At 47.8% G+C, this 24,235-nt stretch overlaps 1 protein-coding gene across 4 annotated transcripts in view; it reads left to right on the top strand.

The window, feature by feature from the left end:
• The window catches only part of RAB44 (RAB44, member RAS oncogene family), a 36,070-nt gene that overhangs the window by 7,135 nt on the left and 4,700 nt on the right, over positions 1-24,235 (top strand). For 2 of the 4 annotated variants that reach the window (XR_002096691.1, XM_019513909.1), the window contains exons 1-2: positions 18,047-22,180; positions 23,152-23,233. Coding sequence is in view for 3 of the 4 variants with exons in the window: in XM_019513909.1 (XP_019369454.1) it covers positions 18,106-22,180; positions 23,152-23,233 (4,157 nt within the window). In the remaining variant the exon portion in view is untranslated. Of the gene's footprint in view, positions 1-264; positions 380-1,287; positions 1,460-2,671; positions 2,819-3,425; positions 3,517-9,413; positions 9,510-10,739; positions 10,928-11,337; positions 11,387-12,646; positions 12,739-13,661; positions 13,928-18,046; positions 22,181-23,151; positions 23,234-23,977; positions 24,093-24,235 lie in introns of those variants that run through there. The other 2 variants (XM_019513910.1, XM_019513908.1) reach the window with 2 other exon arrangements.

The following is a 24,235-nucleotide window of genomic DNA, read 5'->3' on the forward strand; positions in this document are numbered from 1 at the left end:
GGTCCCCTGGGGGCAGAGACAGAAGCAAAACCCAGGTTGTCTGAGACCCAGTTGCTGCCTCTGTAGAAATGAATAGAGTCACATCACTTTTATTGTGTGGAAATGGGATTAGGTGCAAGAAATACAACAGATTAGGGCAGAGTTGGGGCTAGTTACCCTTGTTGCTTAAGCAAAGTGTCTTCCTGGTGGGCGAACAGCTCCTTTCCCCTCTCCTCCAACTACTGCAAGGGGTTAATCACACTCGGACATTTGCATTGTTTTTAGAACCTGAAGATGAGGGATCTCCCATGCAGCGCCGAGGAGCTGGAGTTCATCTTCGATACTCTCGATACTGATAAGAATGGATCTTTAACGACAGAGGAATTCACCACAGGGCTGCGTAGGTGCCATTTTGCTGCTTTCAAGGAGTCAGCGTTGCCACTGAATAAATGCAGCAGTTGTGGTAGAGCCCTAGTGAGGAAGGGGCATCCCAACATTTATTGCACATACTCTGAAATCACCGCACAAGCCTCCATCATGCTAAGACATGGCCATCTCTCCTGATCTTTCAGCCCAGAGAAGAGTGTGGATTCATTCACTGTAGCAGGGCAATGCTTTGCTGCATGGTTTGATTAGTGCACTGAGAGTATCTGCCACTTCCACTTCTCTTTTTTCAGAAAAACTGGCTTTTCCCTTAGCACGGCCCTCCAACTCTGCCATACAGCCTGCATGGCCCACAGGCTGCCTCATGTGCCTGGGCTGCTGCACAGCCTTCTTCCTGCTCCAGGTGCTTGACATGCTCCAGGTGGCTGGACTACCTGGCATTGTCCACCTGCTGCCCAGGTATTTGTAATGCCCAGCATGACTTACCCACCCAGGTTCCTGTCTCTCCAGACTGCACCATTTGCAATAATTAACTCCAGTCCAGATGTGAGTGTGATAGGAAGCCAGGGGCTGTTCCTCAGGCTGGTTCCTCCCTCTCTCGCACAGGGAAGGTAGCATGGACAATTCTAGTTTATCAAACATTTGCTTGTCCAGATCTTTCCTAGCATCCGCCTGGAATGACATCCTGGATGCGTAGCCCCAGGCTTCTAAACAGGGGACCTAGTCAGGCTCCTGACGAGAGGTGCTGAGTATCCAGAAAATCAAATATCTGCATGTGCTCAGAGAGCCTAAAAACCACTTTATTTGGGTGTGTATTTGTATCGGAGTCTAACAATGAGCCCCACAACTTAGAAAATCTTGGCCTTGGACTTTACTGTTCTGTAACACCAGGCCACTGAAGTGTCTTTGTTTATGTAATGGCAGGGCAGTTCCTGAGCTCACAGACTGCAACCAGAGAGCATCGGAGGAGGAAAACAGCTTCCCGGAGGGTGCACATGATGTCAGCTGACCTGTCTCTGGAAGATGTGGATAGTGAGGAAAGGAAATGCTTCATAGACTTCATGGACCAACTGGATGCAGAGCACATCTTTGAAGAGTAAAAGCCCATCAACCATGTTTTCATTTAGTGCCCAGTGATTGGGCCCCATGCAAGCCTGGGTTGGGGTTGTGAATCTATATGGGACATCCAAGCCAAGACCTATCCCCCATACAGGCCACCAGGAGCAAGATGGTAGGGAGCAAAGGAATAGCTTTAAGACACCTTTGCCCCATGCTTCCTATGCCTGCTCCAAGGGCAGGGGCACGGGAGTTGAGAGTCAAGTTGTGCTTGCCTGCAGTCTTATTGGTGGCCCTTCGAGAGGGAGCTTTTTAGTCATCAGGCATGAGTTGCTGTTCCTTGAGCTAAAGAATGGCTGTTAGCACTGGGGCTGCGGCAAACTCAAGGGTCTTTCTTGGCCCACCTCCTAGAGGGTTGGCTGGTTGCAGAGCTAGTCACCTGCCTTGCAAAGAAATCCTCACTGAACGGCAAGCCTCCTTCTAACATGGAGCTCTGAAATGCTTCCATTCCCTTCCATTCCCAGGCTCTAGACCAGTGGTCTCCAAAGTGGGGTGCGCAAGACGATCCACTGGGGTGCGGGAAGAAAATATTAGAACTTCTATTTATATAAATATACATATATTGGGGGTGTGCGCTCAAAAATTTTTTACTGATAGGGGTGTGCGATCAAAAAAGTTTGGAGACCACTGCTCTAGACTATCACTAGGGCCCACTAAAAGCTTTTTGATAAAACACTTTCCACTCCAAAACGTCTCCTCAGCCACCATCTTTGTTCCATACAAAAAGCCTGACATTTTACTTTTCCCCTTTTTTTCAACTGTACAAAAATTTGGGTTTCCTTTCAGTCAACGTTGGACACATTCAGGACAAACTTTGAATGAGACCAATGATTTCCCTTTTTTTATTTTTAATTAGCAGAAAATAATTCCCCCCCCCCCTTTTTTTTTTTAATGAGTCCTAACTTCCCCCGCACTCCCAGCTCATTGTCCCTCTCTACAAACCCAGAATTACTTGAAAAGCCCTTTCATTCGTGTTCCTATAGACTCACTGGCATTCAGACTGCTATGGGGAAGGTCTCAAGCCCTGCAGAGAGTCTCTGGAACAACAAGTATTCTCAGAGAGCTTTTTCCCCAGTCTAACCAGTAATGAGACCAGATGGCAAAGATCCTCCCTGCCACTGCAAACAGATGGAAGTAGGCCACTGGAATCTGCAAGCTGCTCACCTGAACACATCCATGTCTCTCTCTCCAGCCAGTCGGAGATTTGGAAGCTGTGGGTGAAATTGCGTCAGGATGAGCCGCACTTGCTGGGCAACTTGGAGGAGTTCCTGGCCAAGATGACAAATCGGATCAAGGAAGTAAGGAGTGAAAAGGCAACCCTGGAGCTGACCTTAACCAAGTGAGTCACACTGCAGAATTGGGCTGGGGATCTTACAAACCTAGCCCTACAGAAGGGAGATGAGTGAAAAATGGGAATGATGGACCCAAGGGAGGCTTTCATCATTTCCATCTGTGGGGCAACGGGTGGCTTAGGAGGTTGCTTAACAGCTGGAAGCATTTGATGTCCATGTTACACGATCTGATCTACCCAGTTCAGACCAAATGTCACCAAGGTCTCTGTTGGCCCAGAGGAATTGCAGGGAGGGGTCCACATCACAAAACCACCACTGCAGAAGAGTGGTCACAGCAGTGAGACACAGGGCTCAGAGCCTGAACCAACCTCCACTGACTGGAGGGACTCCAAATGAGTTAGATGTGTGCCAGATCAGGCCCAGTATCATCAGCCCAGTACCACCCTTGCTTCTGTGACCGGCCTGGGCAGGTCAGGCCATATGGGTAGGGCAGTGCGGAGCAGAAACTTGTCTAGCTGCTGCCTGCTCTGTTGGGGGAGAAGCCTCTCCAGGGCTATCCATCAGTTCCCTTTCCCCAGCATTATCTGTGGTCAAAGGGCTCAGTCTGATGCGATTAGACCCATGCTCAAGCTGCCCCTCCTTTTGCTGTGCCAGACAAGTCACTGAACGCAACAGAGAGGTGCAGCATCTGTATGAAGAAATGGAGCAGCAAATCCACCAGGAGAAGCAGCGGCTGCATCATGAGGTGGGTTCAAGTCCCATGCATATCTGATCACCTCCAACTCCCATGTGTGGCAGGGTGCTCAGGTGAGGGGGGAGAGGCAGTTCTCCTTTCCCAGGCAGGAGGGCTTCGTCTGGACCCAGAACTCGCTGCCTCTCTGACCTCTGGGAGGTGGGCTGGGAAGAACCGTAAAGAGCCACAGAGGTGCTGGGCCTGCAGGGTGGGACATGGGGAGCTTGGCAGCTTTGCTTCTTCCTGGTGTTCAGCCAGAGGAAGGGAGCAAGCAAACAGAAGTACAGGAGCCACCCAGGTGCAAACGAGCAACAGGAAGTCACTAGCTCTGCAGCTGTCTATCTCTGGACCCCACATTTCCTGGTCATTCACAGTGATGGCCTGGGGCTCACAAACACACTGGACCTCAAACCTAAGGCTCATTTGGATCGCATCTCTCTTTACTGAAGGCTCAATGTGACATAGGGCCAAAAAGGGACCTCATGGGGGTGTCTCACCCTCTCCCACGCTAAGGCAGGATCAAGTCTTCCTAGACTACCTCCAACTGAAGTCTGTTAATCTGTGCTTGAAAATCTCCTTCTCAAATAGCTTGTTTCAGTGACCGGTACCTAGCAGCAATAACCCTAGTCATCTTGGTTGCAGATCCAGCCAGTTCTTTCTTGCCCTACCCCTGGTGCACATGGAGGACAATTGATCACCATCCTCTTCACAATGTCTTGTACACATATGAATGTCCATTTTGCTCCTAGCAGGAAGGATGCGATTTTTTCCCCTCTCAGTTTTGTTGTTCCATATCCACCTCCATATCCTGCCTGGTCTGTTAGGGCTTCCCCAGGGTTCATATTACACACAGGCTCTTGGGGGTCTGTGGCTGTGGCAGCTGGAAGGAGCCACTGCTGCTGCCTGAGCTGGTTAGAAAGGTACAGGGTGGGCTGGGGGCTTCTCATCATAGCAGAGTCACTGGCACAGCTGTTTGAGCACTTGGGTCAGGTCCCGGAGGACTGGAAAAGGGCCAATGTAGTCCATATTTTCAAGAAGGGGAGGAAGGAGGACCTGAGTAATTATAGGCCAATCAGTCTCACCTCCATCCTTGGAAAAGTCTTTGAAAAGATTAAGGATCATATTTGCGTGAGTCCACCGGGGGGAAAAAAAATGCAGCAGAGCAACCAGCATGGATTCGTAGCAGGTAGATCATGCCTGACTAATCTGGTTTCATTTTATGACCAGGTCACAAAATGCTTAGATGCAGGAATAGAGGTGGATGTCATTTACTTGGATTTTAGGAAGGCCTTCAATATGGTATATCATCCCATTCTCATAAATAAATTAAGAGGCTGTGACTTAGATGATTACACAGTCTGGCGGGTAGCAAATTGGCTTGGGGGTCACACCCAGAGAGTGGTAGCAGACAGGTTGGTATAGACCTGGAAGGATGGGGGGTAGTGGGGTCCCGCAGGGCTTGGTCCTTGGACCTGTACTCTTCAATGTCTTCATCAGTGACTTGGATGTGGGTGTGAAGTGCACTTTATCCATGTTTGCGGATGATATGAAATTGTGGGGGGAAGTGCACGCTCCAGAGGGTAGGGAATGATTGCAGGGAGACCTGGACAAGTTGGAAAAGTGGGCAGAACACAATAGGATGCAGTACAAGGACAGGTGCAGAGTGCTGCACCTAGGGCATAAAAATATCCAGCACACCTACTGGTTGGGAAGTGACCCTCTCAGCAGCACAGAAGTGGAAAGGGATCTCGGAGTCACAGTGGACTCCAAGATGAACGCGAGCCGTCAGTGTGACGAAATCATCAGCAAAGCTAACCGCACTCTATCATGCATCAGCAGATGCATGACAAATAGATCCAAGGAGGTGATACTTCCCCTCTATGCGGCACTGGTCAGACCGCAGTTGGAGTACAGGCAGTCCTCGGACTTTTGACACAAATGGTTCCTGAAAACCACATCTTAAGTCAAAATGTTGTAATTCAGAACCAATTTTCTCATAAGAAACAATGTTATAAATGGGGGATTGGTTCCTAAACCAAGGCCCAATTCCCTATTTTCACCAAAAATACCCTAGAATTTTGTACTCTATCAATTATAGATGAGTAATATATTAATGTATTTATATTGTAAATAGCAATCAAAGTGATTTGGAAGGACTTCTTTGAGGTGACTTTGCTGGACTTTTTGAAAGGCTCTTGGTTGGACTTTTTGAAGGGTTTGTGGCTAGACTCTTCTTGAGAGTCTCGGCTGCAGGTTTTTCTGGAGTCTTGTCTGTTTTCTTAAAGAAAGTGTCCAAGGAAGTTTGGACAAACGTTCTCCAGGGAGATGAGCGACGCAGCAAACTTGTTTGCTGGCGTGGTGTCGCATCGGATCAAGCGTTGTAAAGTCAAAACTGATGTCATAAAGTTGAAATGGTGTCAATTTATAAATGTTGTAAGTGCAAAACGCCATAACTTGAAACACTAAGTTGAGGACTGCCTGTACTGCGTCCAGTTTTGGGTGCCGTACTTTAAGAAGGACGTGGATAACCTTGAGAGGGTCCAGAGGAGGGCCACTTGTATGGTTAAGGGTTTCCCCTGTGAGGAGAGACTGAGGGACCTGGACCTCTTCAGCCTCCGCAAGAGAAGGCTGAGAGGTGATCTTGTGGCCGCCTACAGATTCATTAGGTGGGGTGCAGCAAGGGATCAGAGATGCTCTGTTCATCAGGGCACCTCTTGGGGTAACAAGGAACAATGGTTACAAACTGACAGAGAGCAGATTTAGGTTAGACATCAGGAAAAACTTGTTCACGGTAAGGGTGGCCAAAATTTGGAATGGGCTTCCAAGGGAGGTGGTTCTCTCCAGTACCTTGGGGGGTCTTTAAGTGAAGGCTGGATAGGCACCTGGCTGGGGTCATCTGACCCCAGCACTCTTTCCTGCCTAGGCAGGGGGTCAGACTCAGTGATCTGTTGAGGTCCCTTCCGACCCTAGCATCTGTGAGTCTCTCTCTTATGGGGGAGGAGGCTCAACCTTCTCTGAGCCCCCCCTGTATTTTGAACCCTGGGCTTCCCTGGCTACTTGCCACACAACCCCCTTTAAGTTCTGAATGCATTCCCTGATGTATCATCTTCCCCTCTCATCCAAGTCCCAGAAATGCTTCTTCACCCAGCTGGTATAAAAAGCCATCTTTGAATCTTGATCCATGTAGGGCTTGGATAAGGGACCAATTAAATAATCCTGGCAGAACCATCCATACTCCATGTTCCAGGTCTGACCTCTAAATCTAGGATGCCCTTGCCTTTGCTGTCTTCCCTACCATAAGTTTTCTCCTTTGTTCCCTTCCTTTTTCACTTAGGTTTACAGACTTTTTTGGAAAAATATATATATACACACACACAATATCCCACATAAGCATTCCTACACACCTTAAAAACACATACCTGTTCCCCCTTCTGTCTACCCCAGTAGTTGTGCCTGAATTCATAGCAGAGGGGAAGCTATTTATAAAGTGAACTTGTCAGATCATGTTCATTAGTTAGGGAAAATATGCACATTTTGCTGTCACAGTGAGTAAGTAAGTTCAACATGGAGTTAAAGGAAGTGGTGGGATTCAATTTTTTGGTTACTTGTGTGCATGCACACACTTACCCGTGACCATATATGTAACTTTTGTCAACGTTTCTCTGTCACCTGGGTTCTGCGAAGCGGGAAGAAAGTTTGGGATTTCTAGACCAGGGCTGATTTCTTCTTGGAGAAGAATTGAGAACATACAGACTCAGGCCAGGCCTCCTTGGTCTGCTTGATACACAGGATACCCATGGATTTCATTCACCCAGGCCAGAGAGAGCACACACAAGGCCAAAGCTCCCTCAGCTGATTGTATCCCAGTAGTGCCCATTGTGGACACTTGAGATTGGAGTCCACTGTACAAGGCACTGTATGAAGTTTATAATAAACAGTCACAGGAAAGTAGGGCTGGAAAGGATCTCCCAACATCATCTAATTTGGGCCTCTGCTCAAGGTAGGAGCATCCCTGACTAAACCAGCCCAGTCAAGTGTCTGTCTAACCTGCTCTTGAAAACTTCCAAGGATGGACACTCCACAATTTCTCTAGGTAGCCTGTTCCTATAGATCAATAAGCACACGCATACAATTAAAATGATATGACAATAAACAAGCAAAGCAAATGATACTTAAATAAACAAATGACAGAAAATTTCAGAACAATAATCTGATTTTACCCTGCCTTTTAAACCTAATAATGCAGCTCCTACTCAGCGTAGGAGATTAGAAAGCAATTTCTGCCTCTGTCCTTCCTGCCAGGGCTCCCTGCAACTTCTCCCATCATCCTGTTTCACTCACCCAGCTGGCTGAGGGCCTAAAATCATTCCCTACGCTCAAAAAAACTAAAGGCAAACACTTGATCTCGTGGCAAGACTTACATATGGTTTCTTATCTGGCCATTTACATACAATATCCATTGCATTCTTAAGGAGCTTATACTATGCATATAACTTCCTGGCCCCAGGGGTGTAATTGTTTACCAGTGACTGAGAAATCTTTCCTGCTCCAATGATGACCAGGAAAACATTTGCAGCCTTTCAGACATAAGGATGACTAATCCAATATCCTGAAGATACTGTCTCTCACTTAATTTCTCCACTGTGAGAAATGTCCTTACCTGAATAGCCTGTTCTCAAGTGTTATTGTTACAGGTCTGTATTCAAATATAAATTCAGTGCTGTCTAGAAGGGCCTGGCTCGAGTGCCGCATATCATGTCCACAAGGTCTATTTAACTGGCCGTTAAACATACCCATGTCAGATGCTTATTCTTACCAATGACTTCTCTCAAGTGTGAATAGGTCAGGAACACTTAAGTGAAACACTGCCCAACTAAATAATCTTGGCCAAAATATGAAACAAAAAAATGACATTCACATCAAATACCACAATTCATCCCGACATAATAATGATAATGGTAAATACAGCTTTCAGGCTACCCATACTAGCCGGAAAAAGGAAGTGATATTATCTCCTTCTCACCAGTGCTCAAAGAGGTTAAGTGACTTGCACAAGATCAAATAGGGAATCAGTGGCAGGGCCAGGACTCAATCCCAGGGGTCTAGCAGTCCAATCAAGTTCTTTGTCTGCAGGACCATCCCTTCTCTTCTCTTCCATGAAGGCAATTTGCTTTCAGGGCCCCAGCTCAAACCATTTTTTTCTCAGTCCTTTGCACCAGCAGGTGTGATGAACCTGTCTTTGGATTAGGGCTGGCATGCCAGTCAATTGACCGATCAAATATTGTTAATTGACTGCATGTTTTTTGACTGGTCAAAGATTGTAGCAATTTTATTTTAAAAAACTACATTTTTATAGTTTTCATGACAAAAATATGATTTTTGTTGTTTTTTGACACGTTTCCTAATGGAAAATGTGTTCTTTTTCTGTTGTTATTTGAACCTATTGGCAATTTTTTACAATTTTTGACTGATATTTCACTGGTCAATTGACTGAACTTTATATGACCAGTCAAATACCCAACCCTACTCTGGACATACTCTGTTCCTATTGCTGGTGGGTGTTCTGATCTCTGCCCTCAGACACACGTGGGTCATGAGTCATTCATAGTGCTACAGATGTCACTCAGAGTTGCTCCTCGGCATGTGCTTGGACGTCCAGCTGGAGCCATTTTGTCTGGGTCTCCAGGCTGGAAGGAGCCAAGGCCTGTAGTCTGCCTTCTGTTTGGTCAATGGAAGCTGTGTTACGTTCCAGCTGAAATCATGGGCCAGACTGTGAACATTTGCCCTCAGCTTTAGCTACTCAGCCCTGAGTGCAGTGCAGCGAGGGAAGAATTTGTCACTCTGGGTGGCATCAAGGGACAGGCAGCTCATTTGAAGAAGCTAGCATTAACATCTTCTCTCGAATCCAGAGCAAGGCTAGAAGTCACTTGCAGAGCACGGAGATGCAGAGAGCACTGGCCATCAAGGAGAGGGAAGTGCAGCACCTGGTATTGACCCAAAAGGAGGTGAGATGGTCTGTGTCCTCCCGCCAGTGAGCTGTGTGTGGGGAGGACTTGGACCTAGTGGCAGAAATACTCAGGTGTGTGGCTGGGTGAAGCATCCACGGGAGGCTCCTTCAGGCACCAGACTGGGCACTGCTTTGTATCAATGCCAGCTGAATCACTTCACTGAAAGCATCTCTTATACCATGCCACAAACCTTACAGCTGGGCCTCCCATGAACTAGCACTGCCAATCAAATCCTGTTCCCCATCCTTCTTTTTTTCCCCACAGGTTCTGGTTTCTGGCCAAAACAGAATCTCTTATCCTATTAACCCGTTGCTTGCTGCTTGGATGTCTCAGCTATATACAAATGCAATGAGTTTATTCTGTTGTGCTGATAACATTGTCCCTGTAGCATGTGTTCTGCTTCTGGGTGGATTGGGTACACCCAAGTGCAAAGCACCTTCTGCGATGCTTGATTTAGCTGGCACGCCTGGACAAAGACAACTGTTGTGCTTTGAAGTGTTGCAGACTTGAGTGGGCGGTAGGAATCTGGTGTGATGGTGAATGCAGCGTGTATTGCCTAATAGCACAGATCTCTGCTGCATGCTCGTGCACTTGTTCCACTCATGGAAGTCCCACCCCCAGAACCAAGGCTGAGTAGGTTGCAGAGTTATGAAGAGTCAATTGCTGACAGAGCTGATTCTGTTTTCTCTTTCCTCCTTATACTCTGCTTTTTGCACATCTTTTCACAGCATCTGATGAAGTGAGCTCCAACTCACGAAAGCTTGTGCTGTATATATCTCTACTTTGGTTAGTCTATAAGGTGAAAAATCTACCCTGCCTTCTACAACAACGACTCTTCCATTGCACTGGCAAGATCCTACTGAGGAGAGTAAAATGCTAGGTTGCCTGGATATTTCAAAGTAGTGATTCAAAGCCAGGCCATCAGTCAGCCCCACTAATCCCAGCCAAGCAGGGCACGGTCTTCTGGGAGCAGGTGGAAGATGGGGCTACTCCTTTGTGTTGTTAGTTTGGGATCCAGGCTTCAAGCCCTGTGTGAAGCAGAAGGCAGTGCATTTTCTGAAGAGGGCACAAGCGCACGGGAGCTGGCCTACAAGGAAGCTTGGCCCCAGGCCCAGGATCTGATTAGCTCATTATTCATGGGTTTGTGTGTGTTGCTGGTAAGTCTAACAACCTCCCCGCTAGCTCCTCTCTGGGTCCTTGAATTCACCACCTCTTTCCTCCTCACAGCTTGAGACTGAATTTCATAGCCTCCAGACCAACCAGCAGGCTGCCAGCTCTGAAAACCAGCAGCTGAAACAAACCAACCAGGACCTGGAGACCCAGCTGCACCAAATCCACCAGCAGCTCCAAGAGACCCAAGAGTACCTGGGTGCTATGAAAAGCAGGGTATCCCAGCTGCACAGTGAAGAAACAAGGCAAGTACTCCTCGGGTGGTCACTATGGGACACCACAGGCTGGAGAAAAGGCTTTGGGCTGTCTAAAGGTCAGCCTCTCTCCCAGAGAGGAACCCCCAGATCAAGGGCGAGGCAGAAGCCAGGATCTATGCTGGAGGGAAGCTTGCCCTACTGCTCCCCCGGCCATCCCTGCTCCATGGACAGAGTTCTGCCACCTGTCACCAGCCTGAATGCACACACTCCTTTTTCCACTCTTCAAATAACCCCTTTCTTTTCTACCTCAATCTCACCAGCTGTCCCATGATGGAATCCCTCACTGTGCTCAGTAGGGATAGCAGCATCCTGCAGCTGAGGGATCTTGGTGAAGGCATGACATGTATGGCATCATACACAGCAGTTGTAAAATCACTGTTGCCTCTTTCTGTTTGCAGGGACAGACCACTGGCTGACATGTCCTTTGAGACTCCTTCACCTTCCCAGGTATTTTGTCTGAGTGGGGACAGGTCGCGGTGATGGGATTGCTTCTGTTCTCATAGGTCTGGGGAGCCTTTCACATTGTCTTTGCCTTCCCTTGCAATACAACTGCCTTCCCGCCCTTTGGCGCTATCCCTTCAGAGAGGAGTTGCCTAACTTCACTGACCCTAGCACCTCCAAAAGACAGTAAGTGCAGCTCTAGCAATGCCCTCTGGGGTGCTGGAATCTTATTGCACCTTAATCTTTCTGTGTTTCTAAGGCACCTTTCGCTGTCACATACTAGGCTGGATTCACCAGCATCTGATCCAGTGTATGTCAGAGTAGCCCTAAGGTTGCTCTCATTTATGCCTCTCGCAATGGCCCTTTTGAGCTACTTCTGGGGACCAGGCATGGTAGAGCTGCTGCAGAGATGATATAGAGGGTCACTGGGACTGTTCCCCTTTAGTCTGTCCTGGAGCCTCGTTGTACCAGATTTGCTGTGGTAAGCAGAGCTCATAGTTTCTACACAGGCTCAATACTCCTGGATGCCCCAATGCAGCATAGATGGAATATCATCAGACTTAAGAGTTTCTTGAGGATATCAGTGGAGCTGCTTGTAGCTAAAGAATAGAAACCATCTGGAGCCAGCTTTTCAGCTAGAATAAATTAGTGGAGCTCTTTTGGCTTCAATGGAGCAATTCCCTTTGACCCCAGCTGCATATCTGCCCCATTTTTCCTTGCTCATTTAGGCTGGGAGACCAACTCAAATTTAGGCAGCCCCCTTACAAAAGAAGTGAGTCAGATTTTAATCAGCCCACAGGGCACAATATCCAGTCAGCCACACAGTTCCCACGGCCAGCCACGTGCTTCCTGCAACAAATGTTAGTATGCTGGACACCAGCACAACACTTGGACAATGTGAAGATTGGGTGCAGCCTTCACAGGGTGTGAGGATGATCTCATGGCTCTAAGCCCCCACTCTGCAAGCTGTGAGATATTGGCCCAGGTCACTGACCTGAGTCACTTCCCTTCTCTGCCTTTCAACTTCCAGATCAGTAAAATATGGATGACAATCCTAATCCATTTGCAAAGCACTCTGAAGCCCGGTGGGTGGAAAGATGTTGATGTAGGTTCCACTGAAATGGAAACTGAAATTGAAATGAACCAGAAATGGGGATAAGGGACTTCACTGTTCTGAGAAAAAGAAGTTGGCATTATATGGGCAGAGGTATCTTGTATTTCTCTGGGAAGTCTGTTATTGACCCCTCTTCCCCCCTTCCTTTTCAGGAAATGCTGAATAAGGAAATGCCCCACTCTGAAATGTGGATCAGGCTTGGATCCCAGCTCAGGCATCAGGAACCAGAGGGCACCCCTCAGCTGTAAGTGCCAGGAACATGGCCAGCTGGTTTGTCTGGGGCAGGATCAAAGAAGTGATAACTCCTTGTCCTCCTGTTAGCACCTTGCTCTGTCTCTGAGGCTGTTACACTGCTGGTTCTCTGCTCCTATGCTCTGCTGAAACCCCAGTGGGACACCGTAATGCGATTAGCACCTGGTGGGAGGCATAGCTCATATTCGGCACATCGTGGGAAGGGCAGCTTGACTGGATAGCCCTGCTACTTGGAGCAGCTCCATAGGGGCGTTTTGCTCAATGGATGTCTATTAGTGTGTTTGTAATTTCAGCATTACCTTGTCTAGCCTGTCGGCTAAGCAAGCAGTCATCTCTTCTATTTGCTATTAGGCAATGGCATTACTTCTTCAGCCCAAGCAGTAGAACATTGTTCTACTGCTCCGCTGGCCACCACTGGCCATCCAGTTCTAGTGGTGCTGCCCCTTTCCTGCACGCAATCTCTCCCTCACTTTTTCTTCCTTTTACAAAGTGCAAGAATTCTTGTGGTTGATGTCTTTTATTGAACTAACAGCATGGTTGGTATTGGTATAGTTATAGTCAAGCTTTCAGGTATTGTCCACCCTTCCTTAGGCCTCCTGAAATAATTAGATCAGTTATTTCAGCTTGATGCCCTGGATCATCCTGCATCAGTGCTTCATATTTGGATCAAACTTTCCTCTTGTTTTACTGATTCACTAATTGGAGGTGTTTTGAATGCTTTTTAGTCCCACCCCATGTGCAAAGGGTTAAACAACAGCCCCTTGAAACAGGTGCTGTCTGTGTTATGTTACCACACCAGCACTGTGGCGAGGTTGTCACACCACTAGCACAGCTCAAGGGTGTGGAGGCAGTGAAGCATGTTTGCACACATTGTTCCTGTGCACATCGCATGCCATCATCTATGTTTCTTTGCAGGGCACCACAGAAAGGGCCAGAAGAAGAAAACATTTCCATTGCTGCTGGGAGTGATTCAGGCCCCTGGAAAAGAGTGATCTCCATAGAAGAGGATCCTGTCTTAGAGTTCATGGAGGGACAGCAGTGTTTCCCACAAGAGCTTACAGGCCAAAGCTCTCTGCTGCGAGAACTGAATGATGCAATAGCAGCTCTGAAAAGAGGGCCAGAAATACGGAGAGATGAGCTCCTCCCACAAAGAGATGGTTCTTTACAGCCGGGCAGACAAGGTGGGGATTCTGGGCAAGGAACTGAGCAGGTAAAAGAGGCAGAACAGGAGGCACAGTGGAGAAATGACGCAGAAGCAAAGGTCTTAGAGGGGGCACTGGCAGTATTTGCCAATCAGGCCACCTTACGAGGAGAGCCTCGGACCAAGGGACCATCCCAAGCAGAACTTCATGCTCAGGAAGCAGAGCAGGCTGGTGCTTCTCAGCCAGCAGGGCCCGATCCAATTCACCCACTGGCAGTAACACAGGAAGTGAGCACCAAGGCAGATGTGCAGCTCCTAGGTGAGGCAGAGACACTAGAAATAATGAAGGGGGAGAGAGAGGATGCAGCTCTGCAGCATCCTGATGGGGCACAGGTCCTAGAATACACCCAAGGGGAGCATGCTGTCACAGATGTGCAACACCTAGATACGGGTGAGACAGTAGACGACAGACCAGGAGACAGGGTTGGTACAAGGGTGAAATATCTGGATGAGGACCAATGGTTGGCAGAACCACAAGGAGAGGGTCTTAATGCAACAATGGAGACCCTGACTGAGGCTCAGCTATTAGAAGTAGTGCAGGGGCAAAGTGCAGACCCAGAAGTGCAGCCCCTTGCAGAGGCTCTGGCAATAGGAACAGGGCACAGTGATAGTATGGAGGGGCAGGGCTTAAGAGCAGTCCAGGAAGAGAACGGAAGTGCAGATGTGCAGCTCCTGGATAGGGCTGAGGAGCTTGAAGGACTATGGAGAGAAAATGGGGCAGGCAGGGAGTGCATGGGTGAGGTTGCAACAGTTGAACGTATGCAGGGAGAGAGATATGCAGATGTGCAACAACTGGATGAGGAGGAGGCAATAGAAGCACTGCAGGGAAGGAATGAGGATGCAGACATCCCATTCCTGGATGGGACTGACACACTAGAAATAAGGAAAGGAGAGAGAGAGGATGTAGATGTGCCACATGGGGATGAGGCAGAAGCTGTAGAATCAGTGGAAGGAGAGAGTGCTGATGTAGACGAGGAGCACCTGGATGAGGTTCTGACACTAGGCATGACAAAGGGAGAGAGAGATAATGTGGATAGGAAGCATCTGGATAAGGCTCAGGTACCAAGAGTATTGCAGGGAGATCTTGTTAGGGCAGAACTGTGGTCCCGGGATGAGGTTCTGGTACTAGGAGCAATGCAGGGAGAGATCACTAGTGCAGAGGTGTGGTCCCTGGATAAGGCTGAGACATTGGAAGTGATGAAGAGTGAGGTAGCTGATGAGGGGAGGCAGCAACTGGCAGAGTCTCAAGAACTTGAAACCACTCATGGCAAGGGTGCTGATACAGATGAGCAGGACCTGGAGGCAGGGCAAATGTTAGAAGTAACACATGTAGGGAGTGCTGAGGTAGATAAGGAACATCTGAATGAAGCCCAGTTAGTGGCAGTAGCACAGGGAGAGGGTGTTGATACAGATGGACAAAACATAGATATGGCTGAGACAGTAGAAATGCCAAAAGGAAAAAGTACTGATGCAGATCTGCCATGCTTGGACAAGGCCCAAATGTTAGATGTACGAGAGGGAGAGGAGACTGATGCAGTTATGGAACATCTGGATGAGGCCTGGTCGCTGACACAGGGAGAAGGCATTAGTACAGCTATGCAGACCCTGAGTGAGGCTCAGCTGTTACAAGTTACGCAGGAGGAAAGTGCAGACACAGAAAGAGATGTGCAGCCCCTGGAGGAGAGGCAGGCATTAAAAGGAGCCCAGGAGGAGAGAGTAGTGGCAGATATGCTGCCCTACAATGAGAATCAGGAACAAGAAGAAACGAGGGCAGACCCAGAGCATCTGGGTAAAGTTGTGATGGTAGAAGTAACAACAGGAGGGAGAGAGCTTCCAGTTATGCAACACCTTGAAGAGGCTAAAAAGCTTGGTGTGATTCCCAGAGAGAGAGAAGATGCATGTACGCAGATCCTTGATGGGGCTCAGGTCCTAGAAGGAACCCAGGGGGAACATGTTGACAAAGGTGAGTCACTAAAAACAATGACGGGAGAAAGAGAGGATGTAGATGGGCCACACTTGGCTGAGACAGAAGCAGTAGGATCAATGCAGGGAGAGAGAGTTGATATAGACACAGAGCATGTGAATGACTTCCTGACACTGGGCATGACAAAGGGAGAGAGAGACTATCAAAATGTGCAGCACCTGGTTACGATTCAGGTACCAGAAGAATTGCAGGGAGATCTTGTTACAGCAAAACTGTGGCCCCAGGATGAGGCTCTGGTACTAGGACAAATGCAGAGGGAGACCACTGACACAGAGGTGTGGTCTCTGGATAAGGCTGAGATGCTAGAAGTGATGAAGGGTGAGGGAGTTGATGAGGGGACGCAGCACCTGGTGGAGCCTCAAGACCTTGAAACCGCACATGGCAAGGGTGCTGATGTAGATGTGCAGCACCAGGAGGCAGTGCAACTGTTAGAAGTAACACAGGCAGGAAGTGCTGAGGTAGATATGGAACATCTGGATGAGGCCCAGCTAGTGACAGGAGCACAGGGGGAGGGTGTTGATATAGATGGACAACACCTGGATAGGGCAGAGACAGTAGAAATACCAAAGGGAGGAACTGCTGGTACAGATCTGCCACACTTAGGTAAGGCCCAAATATTAGAAATAGAAAAGGAGACTGATGCAGATCTGGAACATTTGGACGATGCCTGGTCATTGAGAGTACCCCTGGCAGAGGGCATTAGTATAGCTGAGCAGACCCTGATTGAGGCTCAGCTATTAAAAGTTACACAGGAGGAAATTGCAGACACAGAAACAGATGTGCAGTCCCTGGAGGAGGCACAGGCATTAACAGGAGCCCTGGAGGAGAGTGTGGGGGCAGATATTCTGCTCTGCAGTGAGGATCAGGAAGAAGATGGAACAGAGGGTGAAATGGGCAGTGCAGACAGGGAGCTTCTGAGTGAGGTTGTGATGGTAGACCTAACAGTAAAGAGAGAGGATGCATCTGTGCAAAAGCTGGAAGAAGCTAAAAAGCCTGATGAGATTCCTAGAGAGAGAGAGGATGCAGTTATGCAGGCCCTGCATGAGGCTCAGGTCCTAGAAGGAATACAGGGGGAGTATGTTGAGACAGATGTGCAACACCTGGATGAGGCACAGGCAGTAGAAGCAATGCCAGGAGACAGTGTTGATGCATCTAAGAAACTCCTGGATGAGGCTGTGGCACTAGATGTTAAAAAGAGAGAGGGAGATGATGGAGATGTGCAGCACCTGGTTAAGGCTCAGGTACCAGAAGAATCACAGGGAGATCTTGTTACGGCAGAACTGTGGCCCCAGGATGAGGCTCCGGTACTAGGACAAATGCAGGGGGAGACCACTGACACAGAGGTGTGGTCTCTGGATAAAGCCGAGATGCTGGAAGTGATGAAGGGTGAGGGAGTTGATGAGGGGAGGCAGCATCTGGTGGAGTCCCAAGACCTTGAAACTGCACATGGCAAGGGTGCTGATGTAGATGTGCAGCACCGGGAGGTAGTGCGAATATCAAAAGTAGCAGAGGCAGGGAGTGCTGAGGTAGACATGGAACATCTGGATGAGGCCCAATTAGTGGCAGCAGCACTGGAGGAGGGTGTTGATACAGATGGACAACACCTGGATAGGGCTGAGACAGTAGAAATACCAAAGGGAGAAACTGCTGGTACAGATCTGCCACACTTAGGTAAGACCCAAATATTAGAAATAGAAAAGGAGACCGATGCAGATATGAAACATCTGGATGAGGCCTGGTCATTGACAACACCACTGGGAGAGGGCATTAGTGCAGCTGTGCAGATCCTGAGTGAGACTGTGCTATTACGAGTTACACAGGAGGAAATTGCAGACACAGAAAGAGATGTGCAGTCCCTGGAGGAGGTGCAGGCATTAAGAAGAGCCCTGGAGGAGAGTGTGGGGGCAGATATTCTGCTCTGCAGTGAGGATCAGGAAGAAGAAGGAACAGCGGGTGAAATGGGCAGTGCAGACGGGGAGCTTCTGAGTGACGTTGTGATGGTAGATCTAAAAGAAGAGAGAGAGGATGCATCTGTGCAAAAGCTGGAAGAAGCCAAAAAGCCTGATGGGATTCCTAGAGAGAAAGAGGATGTAGTTATGCAGGCCCTGCATAAGGCTCAGGTCCTAGAAGGCACACAGGGGGAGCATGTTGAGACAGATGAGTCACTAGAAATAATGACTGGAGAGAGAAAAGATGTAGAAGTGCCACACCTGGCTGACACAGAAGCACTAGGATCAATGCAGGGAGAGAGAGCTGATACAGACACACAACACCTGAATGACTTTCTGACACCAGGCTTGACAAAGGGAGAGAGAGACAATGAAAATGTGCAGCACCTGGTTAAGGCTCAGGTACCAGAAGAATCACAGGGAGATCTTGTTATGGCAGAACTGTGGCCCCAGGATGAGGCTCTGGTACTAGGACAAATGCAGGGGGAGACCACTGACACAGAGGTGTGGTCCCTGGATAAGGCTGAGATGCTGGAAGTGATGAAGGGTGAGGGAGTTGATGAGGGGAGGCTGCACCTGGTGGAGCCTCAAGACCTTAAAGCCATGCATGGCAAGGGTGCTGATGCAGATGAGCAGCACCTGGAGGCAGTGCAACTGTTAGAAGCAACACTGGCAGGAAGTCCTAAGGTAGATATGGAACATCTGGCTGAGGCCCAATTAGTAGCAGTAGCACAGGGAGAGGGTGTTGATACAGATGGACAAAACAGGGATATTGCTCAGACAGTAGAAATGCCAAAAAGAACAAGTACTGATGCAGATCTGCTATGCTTGGATAAGGCCCTAATGTTAGACCTACGAGAAGGAGAGGAGACTGATGCAGTTATGGAACATCTGGATGAGACCTGGTCATTGACAGTACCACAGGGAGAGGGCATTAGTGCAGCTGTGCAGATCCTGAGTGAGGCTCAGCTATTACAAGTTACACAGGAGGAAGGTGCAGGCACAGAAAGAAACATGCAGTCCCTGGAGGAAGAGGAGGCATTAAGAGGAACCCAGGAAGAGAGTGCAGGAGCAGATATTCTGATCTGTGCTGAGGATCAGGAACAAAAAGAATCACAGGGCAAAACTAGGGTTGCAGATGGGGAGTGTCTGAGTGAAGCTGTAATAATAGAAGTAACAACAGGAGAGAGAGAGGATGCAGTTATGCAACAGCTGGGAGAAGCTAACAAGCTTCATGTGATTCCCAGAGAGACAGAGGATGCAGGGATGCAGGCCCTTGATGAGGCTCAGGTCCTAGAAGAATCACTGGGGGCGCATGTTGAGACAGATGTGCAACACTTGGATGAGGCTGAGTTACTAGAGTTAATGAAAGGAGAGCGAAAGGATACAGACATCCCACACCAGGATGAGTTAGACGCAGTAGAAGCAATGTCGGGAGAGAGTGTTGATATAGAATTGGAGCACCTGGATGCGGTTGTAGCACTAGGCATGGCAAAGGAAAAGAGAGATGATGCAGATGTGCAGTATCTGGATAAGGCTCAGGTACCAGAAGTATCGCAGGGAGATCTTGTTATGGCAGAGTTGTGGGACAAGAATGAGGCTCTGGTACTAGGAGCAATGCAGGGGGAGATCACTGGTGCAGAGGTGTGGTCCCTGGATAAGGCTGAGATAGTGAAAGTGATGAAGGGTGAGGGAGTTGAGGAGGGGAGGAAGCAACTGATGGAGCCTCAAGAACCTGAAACACTGCAGGGTAAGGGTGCTGATGCAGATGTGCAGGACCTGGAGGCAGTGGCAATGTTAGACATAACACAGGCAGGGAGCACTAAGGTATACATGGAACATCTGGATGAGGCCAAGTTAGTGGCAGTAGCACAGGGGGAGGGTGTTGATACAGATGGACAACACCTGGATAGGGCTGAGACAGTAGAAATATCAAAGGGAGAAACTGCTGATTCAGATCTGCCAAGCTTTGATAAGGCCCAAATGTTAGATGTACAAGAGGGAGAGGAGATTGATGCAGATATGGAATATCTGGATGAGGCCTGGTCATTGACAGTACCACAGAGAGAGAGCATTAGTACAGCTGTGCAGACCCTGAGTGAGGCTCATCTATTACAAGTTACAGAGGAGGAAAGTGCAGGTGCAAAAAGAGATGTGCAGTCCCTAGAGGAGGGGCAGGCATTAAGAGGAGCCCAGCAGAAGAGTGTGGAAGCAGATATGCTGCCCTACAATGAGACTCTGGAACAAGAAGAAACAAGGGGTGCAGACACAGAGCATCTGGGTGAAGATATGATGGTAGAAATAACAGCAGGTGGGAGAGAGCATGCAGTTATGCAACAGCTTGAAGAGGGTATAAAGCTTGGTGTTATTCCCAGAGAGAGAGAGGATACAGGTATGCAAATCCTTGATGAAGCTCAGTTCCTAGAAGTAACCCAGGGGGAGCATGCTGACACAGATGAGTCACTAGAAATAACAACCAGCGAGAGAGGGGATGTAGACATGCCACACCTGGCTGAGACAGAAACAGCAGGATCAATGCAGGGAGAGAGAGTTGATATAGACAAAGAGCACCTGAATGACTTTCTAACACTAGGTGTGATGAAGGGAGAGAGAGACGATAACAATGTGCAGCACCTGGTTAAGGTTCATGTACCAGAAGAATCACAGGGAGATCTTGTTATGGCAGAACTGTGGCCCCAGGATGAGGCTCTGGTACTAGGACAAATGCAGGGGGAGACCACTGACACAGAGGTGTGGTCCCTGGATAAGGCTGAGATGCTGGAAGTGATGAAGGGTGAGGGAGTTGATGAGGGGAGGCTGCACCTGGTGGAGCCTCAAGACCTTAAAGCCATGCATGGCAAGGGTGCTGATGCAGATGAGCAGCACCTGGAGGCAGTGCAACTGTTAGAAGCAACACTGGCAGGAAGTCCTAAGGTAGATATGGAACATCTGGCTGAGGCCCAATTAGTAGCAGTAGCACAGGGAGAGGGTGTTGATACAGATGGACAAAACATGGCTATAGACATGCCACACATGGCTGAGACTGAAACAGTAGAATCAATGCAGGGAGAGAGAGTTGATATAGACAAAGAGCACCTGACAGAGGGAGACAATGCAGATGTGCAGCATCTGGATAAGGCACAGGTACTAAAAGTATCCCAAGGAGGTCTTGTTATGGCACAACTGTGGCCCCGAGATGAGGCTCTGGTACTAGGAGCAATGAAAGGAGAGAGTACTGGTGTAGAGGTGTGGTCCCTGGATAAGACCAAGATACTTGAAGTGAGGAAGGGCGAGGAAGCTGATGTGGATGAGCCATGGGCAGAGAAGGCTCAAGAACTTGAAACAGCACAGGGCAAGAGTGCTGATGCACATGTGCAGCACCTGGATAGGGCTGAGGCACCAGAACTAGCACAAGGAGAGAGCGTCAGTGTGGGTGTGAAGTGCTTGGATGAGGAATCTTTATTAGATATAATGCACAGAGCTCAGCATGAAGCAGATGCATCTCTCTGGTCTGAAGCTGAGATACTAGAATTAATGCTGGGGAAGACCTCTTATGCAAATGTACTGCCCCCATGTGAGGTGCAGGCACTAGATCCAATGCAGGGAAAGATTGTTGATGCAGATGTGCAGGCCCCTGCTGCTTCAGAGCTGCCCCTGCAAGCCAGCATGCTTCAGGAAGGACTACTGATGCAAGAGGATGTTCTCATTCCAGATGTGCAGCCTCCTGATGTTTCAGACCAGGTGATACAAGAGGAAGTTCAGAAGCAGGCACCAATGCAGAAGGATGGGCTTGTTCCAGATGTGAAGACAGCTGCTAGTTCTGAGCAGGCAGTGCCAGAGGAGAATCCTCCCACAGCAAAGGTACCAGAGAACATGACCCTTGAGCATAAAGAGCCAGAGAAACAGGAGGTTCCACAAAACTATTCCTCTCTCATGGAGATGCTACACATGGAACATATTGAGACTAACCTTGAGCGAAGGATTCTCAGAGACAGCCTGTTTGGGGATGTACACATGGCTGAGAGTCTGTCCCACAGCCCTAGGAAACCTAAAGCAGAAGAAACCAAAGAAGATGCAATGGAAACGAAACAAGAACTCAGTGTTGATGTGAACAAGGCAGTGAGCCCTGAACCAGGAGAGTCCCAAAAGAGTCCAGCAGAAGACTTCATCAAAGACCCTGGCCCTGATCCAGACCATCTTTATAATGTATTGTTTGTGGGGGACTCCAATGTTGGCAAAACTTCCTTTCTGTACCGGCTACATGACGATTTCTTCAATCCACGCCTGACTGCTACCGTAGGTAGGAATCTCTCAGCTTCCAATAAGAACACACACTGTCCATCATGGGATGTAACCTGTATGGGGAAGTGCTCTACCAGATCTAATCTTGCAGTGGCTAACACTGCCTGAAAGGCAGGTGAGAGACCACCAGCCCCTATGTATTTTAAAATAGATTTTTATACATATGCCTTGAGTTTAGGTGTATTTTTTCTAACAACCTCAAGTCCTGAAGCTGCTCTTCATGTGAGGTCCTGTCAGTCTGGACCAGACCACAGGATTGAGGCCTAAATAAATAATTCATATATAATGTCTGGCCCATTATGGCATGCTGAGAAGAGGGACAATAATTTGGGTTTGTGCACCAGTACACAAAAGGAAGCAAGTCTATTCCAGTAGGGCCAGGAAGAACAAAAATCCTACCTGGTTTTAAAATGGAGCTTGATAAATTTATCAATAGGATTATGACATGGCTGGTCTGTTCTAGTTCTGTAGGCTGTGTTCCAATGACCCACCTCCTCAAACTGCCTGTATTATCTTAATGATTGGACCCGTTTTATCACCAGAATGAAGCAGTCCCTAAAACCCACTCACAATTCAACTGCAAGGCAGGTGAACCATTGTGATCACCACAGACAAGGGAATTTCACTCTGAGATTTCTGCACCCAGGGACTGTCCACACTAAAGAGCCTCCATGTTATTGCCATGTTGGCAGAGACCTCTAGTGGAGATGTAGCAAATGCCAGCAGAAGGGTGTTTTCTCTCTGCTGGTATACCCACTGGAGAACCATATAAGAAAAGGCAACAAAAGCACTTGTCAGCATAGCTGGGTTGGCTGGGAAGGGGGAAAAAGGAAGTAATCTCTTCCTACCTTTAGCTGGATAGCTATGGCAAAGTGTGTAGTTTGGTGGACTCTGTAGATCTTACAGACCTGCACACTCTACTTCATTTGGATTCTGCTGCTTTACAAATGACTTCATTGCATGCACTAGGATTGGATTATCGGGTCAAAAACCTTTTTGTGGATGAGAAGTGCTTTGCTCTGCGCCTGTGGGACTCGGCTGGTCAAGAAAGGTAAGGTCCAATGCTATATGTATGAAAAAGTTACATATGGTAAAAAAAAAAAGTCCTCTTCTTATATAAATTTCCTGTTATTTAACCCTCTTCATTCACAATATCCTCATGGGGTACTGTGAATGAAGGAAGTTGCACATAAAAAGAATAGATGCTTATGTGAGACAACTGACAGGAGATGGATCAGATAAAACACAGAGTTGTCAATACGATGCTTCAAATGAGTACTAACTGCCAAATCTATGCATCACCGAAATAAAAGCAAACCCCTGTTCACGTCGGAGAGGCCAGGACTTAATCCCAAATATGCTGATATGTATAATATATGTGTTTGTGCATGTATGTGGTATAAATAAAAGTATTTTATACAGGTACTTCTGTATACACATACATACCCAGACATGCATGTATGTGTATTAATATAAGTACATGTATAGACAGACATATTAAAAAAAATTGTCAGTCTATATGTTCATGTACATATGAACCCTTGAGGTTGTGCATGATGCTCCTAAATTTTACCGTTGCCAAATTTGCAACATCTAAGTTTGCTTCAAGACCTCGCAAACATGTGTATTTGCATATTTATGCACATTTGCATTTTTTTATTTTGCTACTGTAATTGATATTGCACAGTCCTACATGAAATATGTTTGCTGCTTTTTTCAACTTCCATTTTTCTGTCTTAAATGTTGCAAAAGAGGTCCACAGAGCAGCATAAAAACTAAGAGTGCTTTATAACAGGTATCATAGCATCACCAAGCAGTTCTACAGAAAAGCTGATGGAGTGGTATTGATGTATGATGTCACTTCAGAATACTCCTTTGCAGATGTGCGGTACTGGCTGAATTGTATCCAGGTAGGTAAAGTGAGTGAAATCTTGGTTTTACTAAAATCAGTTCTGAAGTCTGACTACAAAGCAACCAGGATTTCATCCAATAAGTCTTTGCCCTTTATTAGTACCTTCTCCCTGAAGATTACCAAGCACATTGCAACCATGCA

The sequence above is a fragment of the Gavialis gangeticus genome, unplaced genomic scaffold (assembly GCF_001723915.1).
Source record: "Gavialis gangeticus isolate Ggan-Ray unplaced genomic scaffold, GavGan_comp1, whole genome shotgun sequence".
In the NCBI taxonomy this organism is placed as follows: Eukaryota; Metazoa; Chordata; order Crocodylia; family Gavialidae; genus Gavialis; species Gavialis gangeticus.